The sequence below is a fragment of the Excalfactoria chinensis genome, chromosome Z (genome assembly GCF_039878825.1).
Source record: "Excalfactoria chinensis isolate bCotChi1 chromosome Z, bCotChi1.hap2, whole genome shotgun sequence".
Classification (NCBI taxonomy): Eukaryota; Metazoa; Chordata; class Aves; order Galliformes; family Phasianidae; genus Excalfactoria; species Excalfactoria chinensis.
Genome location: NC_092857.1, coordinates 62546300 through 62567698, shown reverse-complemented (window position 1 = coordinate 62567698; position 21399 = coordinate 62546300). Strand labels below are relative to the sequence as shown.

At 43.7% G+C, this 21399-nt stretch overlaps 2 protein-coding genes across 2 annotated transcripts; one reads left to right on the top strand and one right to left on the bottom strand.

Moving 5' to 3' along the window:
• Positions 1-139: 139 nt before the first annotated feature.
• Positions 140-8061, top strand: DNAJA1 (DnaJ heat shock protein family (Hsp40) member A1). Its single transcript, XM_072359252.1, has 8 exons — positions 140-409; positions 492-669; positions 1705-1809; positions 1923-2150; positions 3477-3591; positions 5348-5463; positions 6287-6387; positions 6760-8061. Exons 1-8 carry the CDS (start codon positions 278-280, stop codon positions 6976-6978), a joined length of 1194 nt encoding a protein of 397 aa, XP_072215353.1. The 5' UTR covers positions 140-277; the 3' UTR covers positions 6979-8061.
• A 2672-nt stretch (positions 8062-10733) lies between these two features.
• On the bottom strand, positions 10734-19794 carry SMU1 (SMU1 DNA replication regulator and spliceosomal factor). The gene is made up of 12 exons (XM_072360080.1): positions 19690-19794; positions 19318-19528; positions 18852-19004; positions 18193-18303; positions 17348-17476; positions 16151-16270; positions 15675-15791; positions 15364-15491; positions 14818-14944; positions 13877-14044; positions 13443-13595; positions 10734-12805 (listed from the first exon to the last, which is right to left on the bottom strand). Exons 1-12 carry the CDS (start codon positions 19713-19715, stop codon positions 12707-12709), a joined length of 1542 nt encoding a protein of 513 aa, XP_072216181.1. The 5' UTR covers positions 19716-19794; the 3' UTR covers positions 10734-12706.
• Between the last annotated feature and the right edge of the window lie 1605 nt (positions 19795-21399).

Genomic DNA, 21399 nt, shown 5'->3' with positions numbered 1-21399 from the left:
GGCGCAGATCTGGCCGAAAGGACGGCCGGAAGGTGGGCGGGGCCTCGCCGAGTCCTAGGCCGGCGGCGCTGATTGGCTCGGCGCGCTCCGCCTCCCGCTCCCATTGGGTGTTCCTCCCTCGAAGCCGACTTCCGGGGCGGGGCGGCGCCGTCTCAAAAGCGCCGGATACGGGACCGGCTCCGAACTTTCCAGAAAAGTCGGGAGCGGAGAGCGGCGGGGGAACCTGCGGGTGTGCGAGACCGAGCCGCGTCCTGCCGGGCTGCCTGCCGCCGCCGAGATGGTGAAGGAGACCAGGTACTACGACGTGCTGGGCGTCAGCCCCAACGCCTCGGCCGAGGAGCTGAAGAAGGCGTACCGTAAGCTGGCGCTGAAGTACCACCCCGACAAGAACCCCAACGAGGGCGAGAAGGTGGGTGAGGGGCGGCCGGCGGGCGGGCGGGCCGGGGGCGGCGGGACCGCGGAGTCTCTGAGGCGCGTGTGTCCCTGCCCAGTTCAAACAGATCTCCCAGGCGTACGAGGTGCTGTCCGACCCCAAGAAGAGGGACCTGTACAACAAGGGCGGCGAGCAGGCCATCAAGGAGGGCGGCTCGGGCGGCGGCTTCGGGTCCCCCATGGATATTTTCGACATGTTCTTCGGCGGCGGTGGAAGGATGCAGAGGGAGAGGAGAGGTACGGAGCGGTTTCCTGACCCCATCCCGGGCCCCGCAGAGCAGTTCTCCTGTTAGGAAGATGTTCCCGTAGGGACTGCGGGGGGTGGAGGGATCTGTGGAAACGGCCGAAGTGCCGACCCTTAACACCCGAAGCAAACAAGGGGAGGGCGCTTACATAGTGCGGTGTGTGAAGCCAAGCCTTGTGTTGGTCTCTAACCCGGCTTTGTGCTTGGAAAGCTTTGGCTGATTGGTAGCCTGGATTTCTTTAGACTCTGCGAAACGCAGAAGTAACAAGCTTTAAAATAAGTGCTGAGATGCTACAATATCAAAATGGAAATTGATCTTTGATTGCAAGTGGCTTTATCTAAATAAGATAACCAAGTTACTTTGACTCTGAAGCCTTCCTACTTTCCTGTGATATGTAGTTGAACTGGATTGAATGCAGCTGCAGTAGAATGCCGCTCAAAAGTTAAAATCTAGAGATAGCATTAAGGGAAGGCTGATGTTAAAAGCAGCACTGGCCACAGCACTTCTCTTCCTAGCGGGACAAAGGGAATTTAAAAGTTGGTATCAGAGTATTCTTAGTAAGATGGAACTTGCTATACTTCCCTGAACTGGTTCCCTTGTTCCTAAAATTCTAATGAATTCCTGATTGTAGAAGTGTAGTTACTCAGATTAGTTTCCAGAAGTCCCTTAGTGAGAGGTGGAAAAAGCGTAACTGTCTTTAGATTGTGCTTCCCACTTCCTTGTAGAAGAGCTTCAGTTAAAGCAGAAGTTTTGAATCTGGAAGTAAAATGTAGAGTTTCACACTTCTGTTACATCTATTGGGTGTTCTCTCAGAGGTGAGTCAGATTTCTTCTAATAGAGAAGTGTTAATGCCTTTAGAACCCTTACCTAACTACAGCACAACTGGGAAACTGACTAATACAAGTAGTGAGAGAACTGTGTTGAAACAAGATGTTAAAGGCTGCAGAATCTTGTTTCAGCCTGGTATGGAAAATGTACTGTTACTTTGAGTCCATTTGCAGACTTAAGTAAATGTTTTCTTTCACAGGCAAAAATGTGGTCCATCAGTTATCAGTAAGTTTAGAAGATATGTACAATGGTGCAACAAGAAAACTTGCACTGCAGAAGAATGTGATCTGTGACAAATGTGAAGGTAACTGTGAAATGTCAACTATAATTCCTTCTCTCTGGAGATGCAGAATTAACTTATTCATTGCCAGAAGCAACGAGAAAGCTCAGTTACCCATCTCTGATTTTTCTCTCCAGGTCGTGGTGGTAAGAAGGGTGCAGTAGAATGCTGCCCGAACTGCAGAGGGACAGGCATGCAAATCAGAATTCACCAGATTGGGCCGGGCATGGTGCAGCAAATCCAGTCTGTGTGTATGGAGTGCCAGGGGCACGGAGAGCGCATCAGCCCCAAGGACCGCTGCAAGAGCTGCAATGGCAGGAAAATTGTTAGGGAGAAGAAAATACTAGAAGTGCACATTGACAAAGGTGAGGTGTCTTGGTAGGATGCAGGGTTAACCTTGGTTGTACTGACGCTGCCTTTGTAGTTCTTAAACATGAACAAATACGTAGTGTCAGCTTGGTGAGTGGCACTGTTGAAAACAATGAAGTAGACTTTTACTGTCTTCAGAAGTAGACCTGTTATTAGGGAATGTTTGCTCTATGTTAATTTTTTGTGTATATAGTGAATAACAAATGGAGAAATGTGCGGTGTTGTAAGCAGTGGATTACTTTTACATGGTGCCGTTCTGTAAGTGCAAGTTGCAATCAGGTAAACATATCTCTTGGTTCAGGCTTCCCAATATGTTTTCTGTCTGTAGGGAAACTATGCAGACTCCGATCACTTCTACTGTGTTTCAGTGTGAAGGGGAACCAGGTCTGCTACAGTAATTGGGTGCAAAGATGGTGCTAAGCCTGTAATGCTTAGAACTGTTTGCAGTGCAACCCCTACATTGCTGCTCAGCATAGTTGATATTTGCCTGGCAAAATGTAATTTAATATATCAACCTTCATGGTGGTGGAAGAATGCAGTGTGTTGAGTGTGACAAATATTTTTCCCTTGGGGGTTTCCAGAAGTTGGATGGACAAATCTTGGGAGTAGTGCAGCTTTTCAGACAAACTGTGCTAGCAAGCATGTAACTGCTACAGATTTACTACTGATTATTTTCTGAAACTATTTTGTTTACATGTAAATCACACATTAAATAATGTCTGGGTTTGTTTTTAGCTGAGAAAGCATTAATTTGTTTTAATAAGGAGATAATTTAGAAAGCTTTTCTTCTTTTACTCTTTTCATAGTTGGAAAAAAACTGAGTTGGCATGATTCAGCTAGAATTTACATACAGTGACTTCTGCGTAGGTGAAATGGATTTCTTACTTGACAGGAACAGTCTTGAGGAAAGTAATTCTTGCACTGTGTAGTTGCTGAAATCAAGTTTCTTGTGTATCTGCCACATATAGTTCTAAAACTTAGGTTGATTTGTTGCTTCTCAAAACAAATTGTGTGCAGCATTCATTTTCTTGTCATACTTATATTGATGCCTCTGACAGTTTTTATCTTGACAAGTGGCGGTTTCAAGCTTTTTAGGTAAGCTTAATAGGTTTGAGCTGTATCCCAGTTTGGCAGCATAAAGATCTGCTGGAATTGTGAGTTGATTTGAGGGGGAGGGAGCAACGCTTCAGGGGAGGAAGTTCCTGATATCTTGAATTTCAATATTAGGTTACATCCTGATACTGTATTATGCCTCTAAAAGTATTTCTTGCTACTGTTTTTTTGTTTTTAAGGAACTGACAAAGTTGTTTTTTCTTTAACAGGAATGAAGGATGGTCAGAAAATAACATTCCATGGTGAAGGGGACCAAGAGCCAGGACTAGAACCAGGGGATATTATCATTGTCTTGGATCAGAAAGACCACTCTGTGTTTACAAGGTAAAAATTTCTTAAGTCCTCTGTGTTAACACTTGAGATACTTGTTCACATGCTTCCATGGTTACAAAGGACTTTTTTTATCCTGGGAAGATGAGTAGATAGATAGGATCATGTGGCTAGAAGTCACCCGTGAGTACTGATGTGTGCATAAATCCTGTTTTCTTTTTAGTTAAAACCATCTGTAATCTAACAGCACCAGATATGTTTGTGTGAGCTTTGGCAATGGAATATCTGAATACTTCCTTGCTTTTTCTATGACAGTCCTCTGACTTGTATTAGAAGTCTTGGCTTAGTGTAGGCAGCTATTTATTGCCCACTTGACTCCAAGGCACAAAAAAGAAATTGCAGTATTTTCATTTTTCTTAAGGAATCCTATCTATGACAGACTTTTTGAGTGTAGCATATACTTTTCTGACCAAAACCAGCTTGCCACACTTCTCCCACCTAAGTGCACTAGCAGTGTAATCATTCCTTCTACATGAACACAATGTGCCTAAGAAGCATTGAGCACATCTAAAGTATTTTGTTACCTGCTAGTACTGCTTTGGTGTTGCAGATGTCTTTGTTTCAGGTTACTCATTATGGAATTAGCCTATTCACTACTTTTTAGACTTAAGTAGTGCTGGTCATCTTAATTGTCTTGTGTTGCACTTGGTGTTTCATTGCTTCTGTTTGGAGCATTAAGGAAGAAGCCAATGGAAGTAGGAGGACATTTCATACCCACAGCTGGCACTGTACTTGTGGATAGGAATTATGAGTAAAGATTGGTAGGAAACCAACAGCTGGTCTGCATGACTGTCTTCTGTGGTGCTGAACTCTGTTCCAAAAGAACACTGTTCTGTGCTCAGTTCTGTTCGTGTTAGATGAAATTTGCTAATTTTTCTTATTGTGAAACCAGGTGCTCAGTCAGTTATGCTAAAGGGACAGCTTGAACAAACTGTTCGCATGGCTACCTGGGTTTTGAATTCATAATTCTGCTTGCTTATTTTTGTCCATCTTCCTTCCCACTGCCTTCATTGCTAGTGTCCTTAGGTAACCCTTGATATTAATGGTCATCTAGTGTTGTGCTGAGGTCATGCTGTTTCTGGGACAGCTGGAGTGTTGCTCTTTTCCCTTCACAGTCTATAATTAACTTCTCAGGCAAGTCTCATTCCTGAGACCTTTAAAATAGGGTGAGTGAAATAACTAAGTTCTTTTAATAGGCCTGAAGATTTCTTAGCCCTTGGACATGCATTGCATGCAGACATCACTTGCACTGCCTTACTGAGATCAGAATAGGCTACTAAGACAATTACAATTGTTTGTTCATGGTCTTCCACCAGAACACAGAGTGGGCACAACCTGACTACGCTTCCCTAGTATCGGGTCTTCAGAAGTTGACTATAAGAGAATGGTGCAGAGCTAGCCGATGGAGCCAAGAGTATTAATTGACATAAAAAGGAGTTAACCATCCCTGGTGCAGTTCTTACGCTGAAAGTCTTTCCTAGAATAGAAAAAGTGCTGAAGTAAAACCGAATACAGCTAAACCTTACTGCATGTGTGTCTTTTTAATGTTTGTTTTAAATAGTTAATAACAGCTCTCAGTATGGGTACTGTTCCATAATGCCTTCTTGAGCTGTTGCTTTAGTAAATACTACTTCAATTGTTCAGACTTCTATTAAAATTATTTTCCATAGTAAGTTGGCTAATAAAGGTGAACTTGATTCTTTTATTGCTTTCTCTTCTCTGTCACTGTTCTTGATTGTTTCTACTGTAGACGAGATGAAGACCTTCTTCTGTCCATGGATATACAACTGGTTGAAGCACTGTGTGGCTTTCAAAAGCCTATCACAACGCTGGATAATAGGACTATCATTATTACCTCCCATCCTGGTAAGTGCTCGCTTGCTTTCTGCTGAAGTCCAAGCATAGGTAAGCTTTAAGCTTAAAGGAACAGAATCTGTCCCTCTTCTTGTTGTACAAAAGGCATACATCAGTACCAGGCTTTTTTTTCCTAGTCTTTGCAGTACCAATCTTGTAACAAGAAGGAACTTTTGGATAGCAGTCAGCAGTGACTATCTCTTTGTGATGCAGTAACGTGAGGGAGTGGTCAGCTTGGCCTTGTCAAATGTCAAATTTTCTTATAATGAGGCTCTGGAAAGAAGGTCTGAATAAATGAACAGGGGTGTTTTGTATCTAGGCGTAGGATAAGCTCTCTGCTTGTTATGTCACTTGCTTTCTAGCCAGTGGATTGTTAGTGGAAACATATTGAATGCAAGTGTTAGAAGCTTAAAAGTATAAGCAGGAATACAGAAGATGCAGATGCACATCATGATCATCACAGCAATAAAGAAATCTTCCTGGCTTGAGAGCTGCGTGTCGTGTTGCAACTCGTGACAGTAACAGACCTTCCCTCATGGACACCTGAAGGCCACAGGTCTCTGAAAAGCACTTTTTCAGCCCTGGAACTGATGGAGCACTTAGCATGCTTGTAAGTGTGCTTCCTTGGGAAGTGTAACAAAGTTACAAGAGCGTAATGTGCATGTCAGCCACTTTCTTACTTGGAAGTTAGCAGGCATCAAGTCCCTGTCAGGGTGCTGCTATCAGTGTAGTTGTCTCTACACAGTGTAGAAAGCTACATAAATATTGAAGGGAGTGAAAACTAGATCTGCTTCTGCTTCCTGCCTATGTTCCTTCTTTTGCTTTTGTTTTTTAGGCCAGGTTGTCAAGCATGGGGATATTAAGTGTGTTTTAAATGAAGGCATGCCAATTTATCGCAGACCATATGAGAAAGGACGTCTCATCATAGAGTTCAGGGTAAGTGCATCAACTTAATTCCAGAGAGCACAGGTCAACACCTGATATCCACCCAGAAGCTTACTTATTCTCTGGAGAAAAGCTGATGGCTGGGAGCTGTGGCAGGAAGTTCTTGGTGCGAGAGGAGTTTCAACATCTCTGATATTTCTTAAAGCAGTGGGGTTAAGTCATCTGTGATGATAAAGCTGGCTTTGGAATCATAGAATTACCCAGGTTGGAAAAGACCTTGAAGATCATCGAGTCCAACCACAGCCTAACCAGCACCCTAACTCTAAAAACCCTCCACTAAATCATACCCCTGAGCAGGTAATTGTAATTTAATGGAGAAAGGTAAGTTCAAGTATGCTCAATTCCATCTCTTGATGATTTCAGGTGAACTTCCCAGAGAGTGGCTTCCTTTCCTCAGATAAGCTGTTGTTACTTGAAAAACTGCTGCCTGCAAGACAGGAAATAGAAGAAACTGAGGAAATGGAACAAGTGAACTTAGTGGACTTTGATCCATCTCAAAAAAGAAAACATATCTATAATGGGGAAGTCTATGAAGATGATGAGCACCACCCTAGAGGCGGTGTTCAATGTCAGACATCATAGAAGGGCCATCAGTAACTTGTGATGCTCGTTTTGTATACATTAGTGGATGAGTGAAGGACTACAAGCAGTTCGCCGTCACTTCCTGCTATTCATTGTTATAACCAGCCATAGTTGTTACCATCTAAAAGCATAAAGGAAAAAAATAAACTAATGAAACTGACTCTGCAACTTGTGTAAAGCTCCAGGATGCACGCTCAAATCAAACTGAGCACACTTCACCTTTGCCTGATGATACAAGACAACTTCCTCACCTGCTAGTCTTTCCTTTCAAGCCTTGTAATTCCTGTATGTGTGCAATTGCTGAGGCTTACACTAAGCTGCTGTGGTGATCTTTTTGTGTATTCTAAGTCTTATACTCCAAAATATGCACAAGTGCATATAAGTCACGGTAAGACGTAGTTACTAAGTTGTGTACCAGTTAGGATAACATGTTAATGTTTGGGGTTTGCACTGGTGTTTGTCAAGTAGGGACTGACTCTTAACATGGCCACATAATACATGAAGCTAACAAGGATGTGGTCGGTCTTTGTAAACCTATTAAAGTCACGTGATCTGTGAGTTCTCAAGTTCCTGCTCTTAAGGTCAAACAGAGTTATGGTTGGTGTTGGTTTTTTTTTGCCATCTCTGTTATAACCTTGGAGCTGAATGTGAAGCTTCATTCAGGTCATCGCTGACTGCTTTTTTGCTGATGTTCTGCACAATACTGTGTTTAGAGCCAATGGTTGTTTGGCTACTGCAGGAGCTTCCTTTGCTACCATGCATGAGTGAAAAACTCCAGGCCTTTATCAGCACAAGTGCTGTTTGGGGATAGCCTGCCAGCATGCGAAGCTTTTCTTTGCCCTTAATTACTGAAATAGGATACCCTACGGTGGTATGTCATGGAGAGCACTGCTCACTCTACTTGTGGGCATATGCAAGCCTGCAGGAGAAAGAAGTTTATTATCAGCCATTGTCCCAACTGACACAGCAAGGATGTTCTGAATTTAATGTGTTGTGTGCATTATTTTAAGCTGACTCTTGAAAATTCTGTATGAATGTTCTAATTATGTAGATGAAGCATTTCCAATATAATTGCAAAATTGTTCATTGCCTCTTTTCTTAGAGCAGCTGTTGGTTTAAAGATACCACACCCCTCATTTTTAGCAGCTATTCACAGAAAGATCCTAGTAAAAAAAGACTTCTTTCATAAAATATGCTGAGAAGACAAGTCCAGATGTAACATCCAGCATGGCCTTCTCCTACCATCTGGCTCAGGACACAGCTTACACTTCTCATACCATGCTGAAGAGGTAGTAGTACAGTGAATTGTTCTTCCTTCACAAAATGGCTGCCATGGGGCTGGTGTGTGTGTTGTATTGCTGGAAGCAGCTCATGAAGAAAACCCCTTTTGTTGCAGGTTTCATTTTATAGAAGACAGCTGGTGTTACAGTTCTTGAACCTCAACTGCACTTACCTTTCTGGTACCTACAGAGCAGGTTTTGTGTATATCTCTGTCTCAGCAGGAATCACTTCCTTCACTGAATTCTCAGATGAGCTCAGTAGTCAGCTATACATGTTATCAATAGGAGCCTTAGCTCCAGCGAGGGGAGAACTGAACCCCACTGCTGCAGTGATGTACCACTCAAGTGTCAGTTCAGCAACCACCCTTGTCTAGCTTTTTCCCTTGCGTCAGTTGCCACCAAAGCACCCAAGGACTGTCAGATTCAGTGCAGTGTCCTGAGGGTTACAGTGGGCTGTTTTGCTTCACGGGGCTGCAGACTGTTGTGCAATAGTTTGATGCATGTTTTATTCCTGGAAAGTGTAGATCAGCAGCAGCACAGATGCAGCGGAGGTAACGTTACTGATTTGACTGATTTTCAAGACTGGTGGCCAATTCCTGCTCTGTGAGGATGCTGCTGTTAGTATAGAGAATGGGGCCAGGTGTAGTTTCTGAGGGGATGCTTCCATGAGCCTCAGCAGAGCAGCCCAGGAAAAGGTCCTGCTGCTAATGCAGGAAGGGCAGCAGGAGCACCACTGCTTTAAATACTCCATTTTAAAACCAGCTTGAGACTAGCAGAGCCCGCGTTCCCCCCCACAAGTAATTCTCAGTTCTCATTGATAGGGCTATGAGGAAGGAAGAATGGAACGCTCCCATTGCCGTGTAGTCAAGACAACCATCATGAAGGCAGACATCTGCTTCTGGTTGTCTGCCTCAAGGGAATGAAAGCTAGGAAACAATAGCAGGATGAGCCCATTGGCCCCCTGCCCCTATGGAGCATGTTTTACTGCTTGGAGAACACAAGACTGTGAACACACAAGCTTTGGTGTGTCCCTCACTAAACACTTGGGCTATGGGCTTAGACTAATGCTGCTACAGGACTTTCTGTCCTGAATTCTCAGCAGATCAGACTCAGGAGGGCTGTGGCCTGCCTAGAACTCTTGAGAGCCTCATTCAGATCTGGTAGCAGCACAGTGACAAGACTACCTATACTGATCTGTGACTGCAGGGCAATCCGTATCCTCTGTATTCTGTATAGGAGAGCCGTCATACTCAATGACACGCATTGTCCTCCTGGGGCACTACTGGTGATAATGGGACAGTGAGAAGTCTCAACGCCTGACTACAAAGCCCGGGAGATCCAGCAGCCCTCAACTGATTTCACTGGTGAGGTAGGAGGTGAAACATCAGGTCATGCTGATGGTAGGAAACATGACCAAAAGGAAGGTTCCACAGAGGTGAAGCAGTACAGCAGGTGCAAGGCTTCACTGAAAAGCTGAACGAAAGCAAGAACCAGCAACCTTGATTCCTGAGAAGGTGATCATAGAATGACAGAACTATGACTTGGAGTTGGAAAGGAACTGAAAGCTAATCCAGTCCCAATCCCCTGCCACGGGCTGGTTGCCCCCACCAGATGCTGCCCAGCATGGAGGCACCCATGGCTTCTGTGAGCAGCCTGTTCATGCAAATTGCTCTCTTCACTTCAGCCACATCCATCTCCTCGTATCTGGCTCCACAGGGAGCTGAAGCATGCCAACATGAAATGCCTTTTCTACTTGTGAAACACAGGATGTTGCCATTCCTGTGGCTCACCCGAGCCTAGGATCTTCCCTTTGGACATACAAATCTTGAGTTCTCTTGCCCTGTCTTTCATAGCTGCCATGGTTCAGGTCACAGGGTCTATTTACAGCTATCCAATTAATAGTTCCATCAACAGGAACTGGAGCTGAAGTAACAATGCTTAAAAAGGACTGCTTAAATCCATATAGACAGTAGGCAAAAAGGAAGGCAGTAACTCACTGCTGATTTTTCCCATCATCTTTCAGTCCCTGCAAGGCAGTTTTTCTTTGTCCCCCCCTTATCTCAGACTGAACACAGGTGTGACCAAGCTGCCCAGAATCACAGTCAGGCCACCTCACCCCATTTCATTGTTCATAATCCTCTGCAACACGTGGAATTAGATTCACAGGGGCCAGCAGCCACCAATGAGGACTATTTAATCCCTCTAAACAGAGAATTTAGCTGCTGTGTAAGCCATTCACAAAGGATGTTTTTGTTCTGAGAAAGTTTTGTACAGAAGAGACCAACTCTTCAGTTCTCAGCTGTGCAAAACCTTACTAAGAAGGCAGGGAGGGACTGATTTTTCTCTGCTGTTCCTGGTTTGTAAGTTCAGATTTGTATGTCATCACTTGGATAAACCCCATAACATCAGAAAAAAGTTACATCCACGATTTTCAGTTCCAAGTACAATAATTGAAGAGCAAAAGTAAGGCCTGTTGGTGAGGAAGTGAACAATGTGTTCTTTAATGCTAATTAAAGCATTCAAGGTTGTCTTGTTGAAATCACGTAACCCTTGGCTAATTGTCCAGAGATAAAATCTCTCCCAGGATTACACTAAAAAACGATTAGGAGCATTTTCAAGATTACCATTATACTTTCCTGCCCTTTGTCAGTAATTGTACACATTAAAGCCACAGCCAAGGAGGTAAGTCGCACCATGGTCCTTTCACAAGCATTAGTATCTACTGTTCGCTGCTTTTAAGCCCTGGTACCTGAGGCAACAAACTCTAAAGGTTCTAAATAAAGACTATAAGAAAGGCCAGATTTCCTCTGAAAATGTACTTAAAAATCTTTCAAACATTCAGGCTTTGGACAGACACTTCTGTTTGATACCACGACTTTTCATTCAGAGAACAGTGTAAGATCTCATTTAATCATTGGAGGAATAGCAATTGCAATGTAACCTGAAAGGAAAGTCAGAAACAAGTCAGATAATAAAAACTGTGTCAGAAGTTTCCAACACACCGGTGTATTTTCAGGCAGAAAAATAATAATAATCACTTTTTGCTAGCTAAAAAATAACTTTATTGCTATATCTAAGGGAGTAAAAAACAACATAGGAAGTAAAACATTACAGCTAACACAGAACTAAATCTAGATTTGCAGTGAACAAGCAGTGCTGTATGAGAAGTTACGCTAATATCATTTTGCATTTCTTGTTACCAATCACACACACAGGTCAGTGCTGACGGCTCAGTCCCTGGCTGACAGTCAGCACTCGCACTAGGATCCTGCCCATCAGCTGAGAAAGACTGTGGGATTAACCTGGAACTGATTTATTAAGTCACAAAAAAACTGATGTACTGCTTGAAGGAAAGCATTCTACCAGAGATAAAAACAGGAAGTAGATTCAGATCTACATGCATTTGTCCAATCATTACATACAAAATACTTATTTTACCTGCATCCTAGAAAAGCTATTGTCAGATTTTAGAAGATCCCAGTGAACATTTGTAGTGGTTTGCACTGGCCAGCACCTCAAAATCATCTGTTCCAAATGGAAGAGCCTGGGATTATTTTACCTTAGTGTGGGATATATGCATCGCTGATACCATTAACTAGGCCCACTTGTGCATGCCATGCCCTTTTGAAAGAAGAAGGTAAGTTGAAATTCAAGGTATTAATGTATGTGCAACATCACTGCACCGGGGACTTGGTCTGTGTAAAACAGGCCTGTTTTAGAATACTGATCCCAAGGCCTGTTTCAGTTACAGCTGGTCTGAAGACAGTTTACACCCAGGTAACTCATTCTAGCCTGGAAGCAAATGAAAACAAATGACAAATACAAAATAGAAACAAAAGTACATTTCACTGCCACGTTAGGCAGTTTTATCATAAAGGGGCATCCTTTGAAACTGGGAAGAAAATGCGCTTCATTCTGAGGAAGCCATGTGACTATGCATAATGAAAAAGAAACACAGCAAAACACACTGGACTAGAAAAGCTTCAAGGAGAGGACAGAATAGTTTTATCTACATCCCAGGAAAACTGCTTTCACTTCAGCAGTGGAAAGTAGGAAGCCACTTATCCCCATATCATTTAAAGCCTTCTTATCCCCATATCATTTACTTAAAAAAAAAAAGTACTGTTCTGTATTCTGGTAACCTGTTGTACATTTAATTCCAAGCTCATTCACTTTTATGAAGAGCATATGAGCACACACTTCAGGAGACAGAGCAACCATTCGCATAGAAGTTGCTTTGGCTAATGTGGAAAGGAGTATTTTAAATCAACTGATGCTATGCCTAGCATAAATCTAGCTATTTTTTTTAACAATAGAAATGGTATCGTCTGTAAAACTGAACTAAAACTGAGCAACTATCATGCTCTGTGTATTCAGACCTCATAAAAGCACAAACATCAACACCCCGCAAACAAGAGGCACACTTCACAGCTTATTGTAAAACCCAGTTAGGGCTTCCAGAGCTTGAGGAGGCCATCTTCACTGTAAGTAGCAATCAGGTTCTGGTGCGGGTGATGAGCAATGCCAATGACATCTTTTTCGTGAACCTACAGAATAAGCAGAAAAGAAACTTCAAGACCCTTCCTTTAGCATTAACTCAAGCCAGGTATTTTCAAACGCTAGAGACTAGAGAGAAACTGAACTGAGGGTCAGAATAGTTTGTGCACACAATAAAAGCAAAAAAAAAAAAAATAGAACCTTGCCAACATTAAGTTCCTGCTTTAGTGACACAGCAGTTGCATTTTTGCTGGGAGAGGGATGGTTTCATCTCCTACCCACTGGAATCCACTACGCTGAAACGTTCCCCCATTAAATGCTGACATTTCATTTGGCACCTCCGTTTGGTGTAATCCAAGGCAAATTTAGGCCTGATAGCTTTAACTACAGCAGCTTGGACAGATTCTCTACTAGCTAGAGACCGGATTAATATTTGCTCTAGTTTATTTAACAGTTTCAACCAATTAATTCTTGTCCCAGAGGGAAACTACTAAGAACTACTAAGATGAAAAATGTTCTACAAAACAAAGCCTCAGCACATTCCACAGTCAAGCACTCTGGAATGCAGTTGCTATCAACTGCAGCTGATGGAAGGGAAAGACTAATAGCTACAAAACCCCTTATGAACCTCACAGGTAACAAGCACTGAGATCATCAGCTCCACAGAGGTTCAAGCTACAGACTTACAGTCAGTGTCCTCTCCAGCTTGCCAGTCACTGTGCTAAAGCAATAGAGCACAAAATCTTCACCAACACAGTAGATCCATTCACCACGAGGAGAAAGCGCACAGCAGACAAAGTCACCACCTTCTCTCTTACCAGAGCTAAAACTTCTTACAATCTGTAAAGACACCCCCCCAAAAAAAACATTGCTCAAAATTAGACTGGGACACACAAGTGCTATCATCAAGATAAAAACATTTAGGCTGTACTAGGTCTATTTAGAAAACATCTCTCTCCATATCAGTAATCACTTCCTGCAAGTCAAGATATTCTATGAACCGCATCCAGAGCAGTTTGTCATGAAAATGAATTGGAAAAATCAAGTTCAAACCCTGCCTAGGTTTCTGGCATTCTTAAAACGATTGAAAGACTTGAAAGGACACCAGTAAGATCACAGACCTGACCCTGCATGTTCATAATGACGACTGTATTCGATCTGTTGCAAACAACGAAGTGTTCTGGGTTTTTAGGCAGCAGAATGACACTGTTGACAGTAATGTCTGTCCCTGCTGTGCTGCCAAGAGACTTGAAGGTGTTTGAGCATTCTGTTGTCTTCACATTCCAAACCTAGTATGAAAAATATAATTAATTACTTTTAAAGAAAAGGAAACAAAAATTGTTTTTTTGGAGCTGAATCGAGGTACCAGATTCAGATTTTTTAATGCTACTGAAGGGAACTATGAATAGACGCATATTGTAAAGTAGGGAGAACTACTAGATTTATTTTAAAGCGAGGACACCATGAACAGTTTCACTACGAGCGACCTGAAATTGAATTTCTACTGCCTAAATTCAGCCTGGATCCCTTTAATTAAGGAGTCTGCCCTTACAAGTGAGTCCACACTTGCTTTCTGGTTTTAGCTAGCACCTGTAAATACACGTGTGGCCCCCACACATGCAGCCTCCCTGCACAAGGCAGACATGAAGATGGTGAAAAAACAAAGCCTCTCTGATATCACAGTAAGTGATGTCCCACCTTAGAGCTGCTTCATATACCACTGCAGGCCCTTCCTGACATTTTGAAACAAGAAGTAAAACTACTTATTTAACATTTAAAATGAGGTTTAACTCACCAGCTGTGGAATACGTATATAGTTTACATGTTAGTGTAATCAAAATGGAAGACAGTGCTTTCTTATGCTATTTTCATTACTGGGACAGTCTGGCAAATAATACAAGTTTGAAGATAACGCTCCCCTGAATATAAGCAAGATCCATCACAGGATCCTCCCCTTCACCCCCATCTATAAACCACCTGTCTCCTTAAGCCCCCAACCCCAGTTCTCATTTACAGCAGCCTGCAGCAAAGGTCTGTTACTAAAGGGTGAGCACCATCTTACCTTCACTGTGCCATCAGAGGATGCGCTGATAATATAGTGACCATCCTGGGTAAAAGTAGCTTCATTAACGAAGGAGGAATGACCACGGAATTCTTTTAAAGTTTTGCCAGATTTTAAGCCGTGAATCCTGTCACACAACGTAAGTCAGATATGAGTGAGCAACTGGAGCATTCTGAACCACAACAGTCTTTTAAATCTGAGCTCTGTCTGACAGGTAGCAATAAGAAGTGCCAAAAACGTCTCTTTATACTGGTGCTTTTCACTTGAAATCTGTTCCCATAATCTCCTATTTATTTACTTTTTTTGCCTGCTTATGCTATGGCTCATCTGTACCATATGGACTAACAGCTCCCATAAAGATATTTTGTAATGCCTGCTTACTGTACAGCTGCATGGTGAAAGACCAGACTTTCAAGCTGTCCCTCTCCAACCCCCAGAATTCAGTTCTCCTATTAGTATTAAAACTATGAAATACAGGTCTAAGTTTAACCAATTAATGTGAACACTATTTTCTCCTGCATTATAACTCATGTTTTCTCTTTTTACCTGATGGTCTGATCAAAAGAAGCACTAAGAATTTGGCTGCTGTCCTTAGAAAAACTGAGGCACGTAACACCTTTGCTGTGAGCTCGTTCAAACCTTCGCAGGCACTGACCGCTCTGGATTTTCCACACCTGCAAAGGAGAGAGCAAATAAAACAAGAGGAGTTACTTTGCACTGAAGCCAGTCTGTTCCTGAGTCATGCTAAGCTGCCTCTGTTTTCATGAGCAACTGCAACATTATTTCATGATGGCAAATGAATCTTTCTGATTGATCCACTTCCACCCCTGGGAAGGTACTTCAGGAAGGATTCCTACCTTGATCTTTCCATCTTGTGCTCCAGTTGCCAGCATTTCTGTATCTCTGCTGAAGCACATGCACAACACTGCATCATCCATCATCATAAAATTATCTTGAGCCTGGTATTTGAGATCCTAAATGAAAGCAGAAGATCCACCAATCAACATCAAATTAAACAAAACACAGTTTTATGCTAATAACTATTAACGCTTTACAAAGTGCTTCCTCAGCTACATCTTATAGTTTATCAGCAAACCTCATAGCCTTACAAAGACCAGAAACTGCTGTTGTCACCATTTTAGAGGCAACAACAAATACCTGGAAAGGGGGAAAAATAAGAGTCACCACAGAAGGAAGTTAGCAACAAGGGAGAACTAAATCAACGTCAGGATTTCAGGCCAATATACAAAACACCAAGCAGACATCCTTCACAGCCTCACAAGTGTATAGGCTACCTGCTCCAGCCAGTGAGCTGTCCACAGAACAAACATACCTTCCGAATCTTCCCGGTAGTGAAGTTCCATACTTCAATGAAACCATCCACAGAGCCAGTGACCAGATACTGACCATCAGGTGAAAACCGAGCACACTCCACATGGGACTTCTGCCCAAACTGTTTTATAGGAGAACATAAATTAAGCGTTAAGCAACCTGAGTGAAAATAAGCAGTTCACGTTAAAACAAAACCACAACCCCCCTTTTGGCCACAAATTCCAATGTTTCCTAGAGATATGCAGTCACATATCTAATATTAAGGTATAAGGGCTTTATATATATATATATATATATATGTATATTCACCTGGAATTGTCTGCTAAGCTTAAGCCAAGCACTTCAAGCTAAAAGAAGCAGTAACTTTGGTTAACTTTTCTTTAGTGAACTATGAATGTTAACAAATAACTTCCCAGTACACAGTACATATCAGCAGATTCCAGAACACTTGATGCAGTGCAAGCTGTATCACTTGGAATCACTGCTTCTCTAGTGAAATTTTTACCATTACCAAATTGCCACTGAATGCAAATACAGCATTACCAAACTGAATGCAAGAAATAAGCCATGAAAATCACACTTCTGAAAAAGCTGCGTCTCCTGTTCACTGTAAAACTAGTACAGCTACTTCACTGAACTGGAATTCCTTACTGCACAGAATTCTTAGGTGAGTTTCCAAAACCTACATATAAGAAAAGTGCCTGTTCCACACTGCGAGTGCTGCAGGACCACGGTGTCATTGCAGCAGTTTTCTTTCTCGTTTGGAATCTACATGGCAAAACTTTTAAAAAACAGACACTGATTACACTGGGTGACAAGTCCACAATCAAAACTTCAGCAGCTCTCAGAAATGCTGTGCACACCTATTAGCTTAAAATGGTAGAATTTCTATCCAGGAGCAAGGAAGAGGACTATGAAAATCAATTCCTAAAGATTCTGTATGATGAAGTCAGAGAAATATTAAATGCTTCAACCACATTCAGAAGTACTGTGCGCACCTAGTCTTGTTAAGGCACTTTATTTCAGGCTCTTAAGAAAAGCCTTTTTTTCTTTGATGAAACAAGACACAGAAGACAAGGAGAGAGGGAAAGAGGGAGAGATTACTTGCAACAAAGACAAATTCAAAGAATCTGTAGCTCCTAACATAAAGCATGGGAAGGAACAAACAGCAGTATTAGATACGTAAACAGAAAATCACCTTAATATGTCTGCTCAGCTGTGTGGGGAACTTTTCTTCTTCTACATCTTTCACAGCTGCTTTGCCTCTGAACAAGTCAATTGTCATCCCCGGAGGAAGCAGGCCCTGGTGCTGCTGCCACTTCAGTGCCTTTTCAGAAGTTGAAAACAACACTTTCACTTTATCATTTAATAAATACCTTCCTCATCAAAGCTTTTCTTTCCCTTTTTTAAGCACCAAGTTCAATTCAAGAGCAAACAAGATTTAGACTATGCTTCCTAAATGATAGCCACAATAAGAAAGGAACAGTGTGAATGACCTGATGTCCATCCTTTTCATTCTCTCTCCTGTATGCAAGATGCAATATGTACTAAGTATGATGAGCTTGATCTTGTTTTAGCATAAATTACCTGACCTGCTGTTCGTTTGCCTAAAACAGCTTATATTAAATTCAGAAGATAGGCCACGTTAATTATGGCAAGACACTTTTTAAGCCTGTAAGTATAACAGGTCATGAGATAAGCCACAAAACAACAAAATACATGAAGAATTGTTTAAATAAACAAGTATAATTTGAGAATCAGAAAATATCCTAAGAACAACTTGCTGTAATGCTTATTTTGAAAATAATCCCTATACACTGAATATTTATTCTATGTGGAGAAATCTACTAGATAGATTTAGAGGGTTAACATCTGCTGCAACTACTAAATCCTTGGAAAAAAAGACCATTTTCAACTATACTACATATAAATATGCACACTAAATCTCTGTTTCCATGGAGTTGAATGATGAGCTATATCAGATTTAATTCTGTAAGACAAAGATCTACAGAAACTGACAGGGTGATTTGCTTCTCCAATTACCTGCCCCAACAATGCCATCAGACGAGATGGAGGTACCACGCTGACCTCTCCAGCTAAAGCTTGTGCAATAGCAGCTCTCCGCTTTTCTTTGCTGCTTCCATCAGGATACGCCTAAAGAGAAGTTATTTTTATGAACTGATTACTCCAAAATATTTTTCATACAAAATTTAATTGCTCCAAACTGAATACATCTGTTTTGTCTAGCTGGCACTTGAAAACAGCCCTTGTCTTTATTTCCAGTCTTTCAAACACTTAAGGTGTGCTTTCACTAAGAAGATCAGATTTACACAATCAGAGATCATTCTTTCCTACTGCTATTACTACTGTGCAACATCAGTTTCATTTACAAAACATTTTCTCTTGCATCTCTAAGACACGGGAGATATCAAATGATGAACACAGCATCATCCTGTGGCAGGACAGCAGAACAAATCCTGAACTCACACCAGCAAAATATTTCACTGTTCTGCTGCCCTGTGATCAAGAATTACACATCAGTTCTAAACACTTCATAAAACATCTGAAATTCTGAACCTGCATGTTTTTACTCCCGGAATGTAAGAGAATATATTCCGTAAGCCTTTAACAATTTGGACCAATGTTAGGAGTCAAGCAAGACAGCCTAGCATTGCAGAGCACCTTGGAAGAGCATAACCTACCTCACGAGGATCAAAGTAAGATCTGGCCAGAAGGTTTTCAAGGTGGATGTACCGCTCTGGCTGAGTCTGCTTCAACATGATCATGGGATCCGTCTGCCTGAGGAGAGATCTGGCAGCACCCAGCTCCCGGAGCTCGATCAGCTCCAGCACAACCTGCAACAAGGGATTAGCATCTGCATAAGCAAAGATGAACCACAAGGGAGGGCAGAGTTGGGGGTCAGGAAAACAGTCTCCACCAGAGGTTGGTGAGCACGGAACGGGCTCCCCAGGGCAGTAGGCACAGCCACAAGCTGCTGGAACTAAAGCAGCTCACAATGCTCGGATGCAGAGTTTGGTTTTCGTGTGGTTCTGTGAGGATCCAGAAGTTGGATTCAGTCCCATCCAGCTCAGAAGAGCCCATAAGAGGCTCTAAACATGTAAAGCAGAAGAGGCCTAGGGAAGGCTGCACACTGCCCATGCTGCCCACCTGCTCATAGAGGTCGATGAGGGTCTTGTCAGGCAGCTTCAGCGACTGTATGGCCTGCAGCACCGTGTCCCAGTGCCCGCTGTTGATGTCGGCCACGAAGCTCTCAATGCTGTCCACGGTGTTAAGGGACACGGTCGTCTCTTCCTGAAGGGTGGCGAGGGCCCGGTGCAGGCTGTTCTCCTTCAGGTACTGCATGATCAGCCGGATCACACTGCGGAGCACAGCCCGGGTTACAGCGCGGACACGCCACGCCACTCCCCGCCCCGCTCCCCAGCCGTGAGGGGATCCCAGCGCCCACCTCCCGCCCTGACACCGTCCCGAAGCATGCCCCGACCCCTCCGGCCCGGCCCCGCGCCGGCGCTACACACTCACTCGGAGGACTCGATCTCGATCGACATCTTGAAACGCGCCGGAAGTCCGCACCGCTTCCGGCTTCACCGCAACGCGCTTCCGGCTTCAAGATAACGCACTTCCGGCAGGCTCCGCGCGGCCTTCGCCACGTGACGGGGGAGAGAGCGGAGGGAGGGCAGGAAGGCGGCGCGCCTGCGCAGTGCGGCACTCCGCCAGCGAAGCGGGGAGGCCGCGCCCTCTGGCGGCGGTGCAGCTCCGGGAGCTGCCGGGGGTTCTTGTTGCCCCTCTGAACTGCAGACAGGATGGCCGCTCCGTGAAGGTTCACCTGTGCTCTGCGGGCTGCTGAGCACTGTCTGCACCTTCACCGTGAGCCCCGTTTGGCTGATGGACCCTCTGGGTACGGCACTGCACAGCATCGGGATTGCTAAGGGTGTGGGACAACATCTGGCCTGCCTGTCTGCGTGTGTGGGTTTGTGGACGGCAAACAAGGGATGTTACTCACTGTTTGCAGGCCTGGAAACAACCCCGTGAGAGCATGGATGTGGCCGTGTGCTGGGGAGTGGTACTGCAATAGGCAGCGTTTAAATAGGAAGGAACGTGTTGGCATACAGTGAGTGCTTTGCTCCGGGACTGTAAGAGATGAGAAATGGTGCTGGCAGAGCCTTCCAGAGTGAAGGGGACACGAGACAACACTGCTGAGCACACAGAGAGGAACTGGGAGCCCATCCGTACTGCTGGACTGTGACCGAGTCCGAAAGTCTGCAAGCCCTGGTTAATGCTAAAAGCCAAATAAAGCTTACCGTCCCTCCTCACTGCCTCTAGGCTTAGGTGGGAGCAAGATCCTCGCATGGGTTGCTGGTCATACTAAAGGTCTCAGCGCTGTTATCTCCCCAGCATGGGGATTTCCTACTCGCTCACAGTGAGTGTCTGATAGCAGAGCTGGGCCGCCAGCACAAGGGCTTGTGAAATCTGCTGCAGTCAGCCTCTCTTGGATAGACTTGTTCCTTGCTGTTTGTTTAGGCTTGGTGTACAATTTGCTGGATGAGCCATGGAAAACAGCAGAGTGTGAGAAATTGCCTGCCTTTGCCAAGGAAAGCTGTTCTTCACTGTCTCTGTCCCCTGAGTACTTAAGAAAGTAATCCAGTAACATAAAGTTGAAGAAATACTGAGCAAGGCACAGAGTAAATGTTTGTCATGCTGTTGTTTCCTCTCAGCAATCCCAGCTCCTTTGTCCTGGCTGCTGTTACAGAGGTGTGGGGATTACTGTGGAGAAGTATCAGTTTATCATGCCAGGCATGTCTCTTTTCAGCTACAGGTATATAGATGTCTGCTGAAGGTTGTTTTGAGAACAACTCCGATCCAGATGGTCACAAAGCAAAGCCAGCTGTTTGCTTTAGCCAGGCTGCATTACATGAAGCTGCAAAATCCAAAGATGGCAGCTATTTTTGTGCTGGCAGCACATGGGAGTCTGACTCAACTCTGTAGGTGAATTAATCTGAATGGCTGATCACTTCCTGCCCTCCCCCTCGTGTGTTCCTGCCATGTAGCAGAGAAAGTCGAGCAGACCTAACCCACAACTGCTGTGTCCCCAGGCTGATGTTCTTCTGAAAGGTGAAGCAGCACAGAAAGACAATCAGACCGGGTGGATGGTGATGGTGTTTACACCACCTGGCCCTCCTTCCTTAACAGCGGAAGGAGGGGATGGACAGCCCAGCTAAACCTTTCTGTGGG

Bases quoted from the DNA above. Each gene is read 5' to 3' on its own strand.
- DNAJA1 (XM_072359252.1), top strand. From the start codon at position 278: ATGGTGAAGGAGACCAGGTACTACGACGTGCTGGGCGTCAGCCCCAAC. The intron at 410-491 runs GTGGGTGAGGGG...GTCCCTGCCCAG, and splicing joins ACCCCAACGAGGGCGAGAAG to TTCAAACAGATCTCCCAGGC. The intron at 6,388-6,759 runs GTAAGTGCATCA...TGATGATTTCAG, and splicing joins GTCTCATCATAGAGTTCAGG to GTGAACTTCCCAGAGAGTGG.
- SMU1 (XM_072360080.1), bottom strand. From the start codon at position 19,715: ATGTCGATCGAGATCGAGTCCTCCGA. The intron at 18,304-18,851 runs GTAGGTTATGCT...ACTTCTCTTTAG, and splicing joins CTTACTTTGATCCTCGTGAG to GCGTATCCTGATGGAAGCAG. The intron at 15,792-16,150 runs GTATGTTTGTTC...GCTTTCATTTAG, and splicing joins CTACCGGGAAGATTCGGAAG to GATCTCAAATACCAGGCTCA.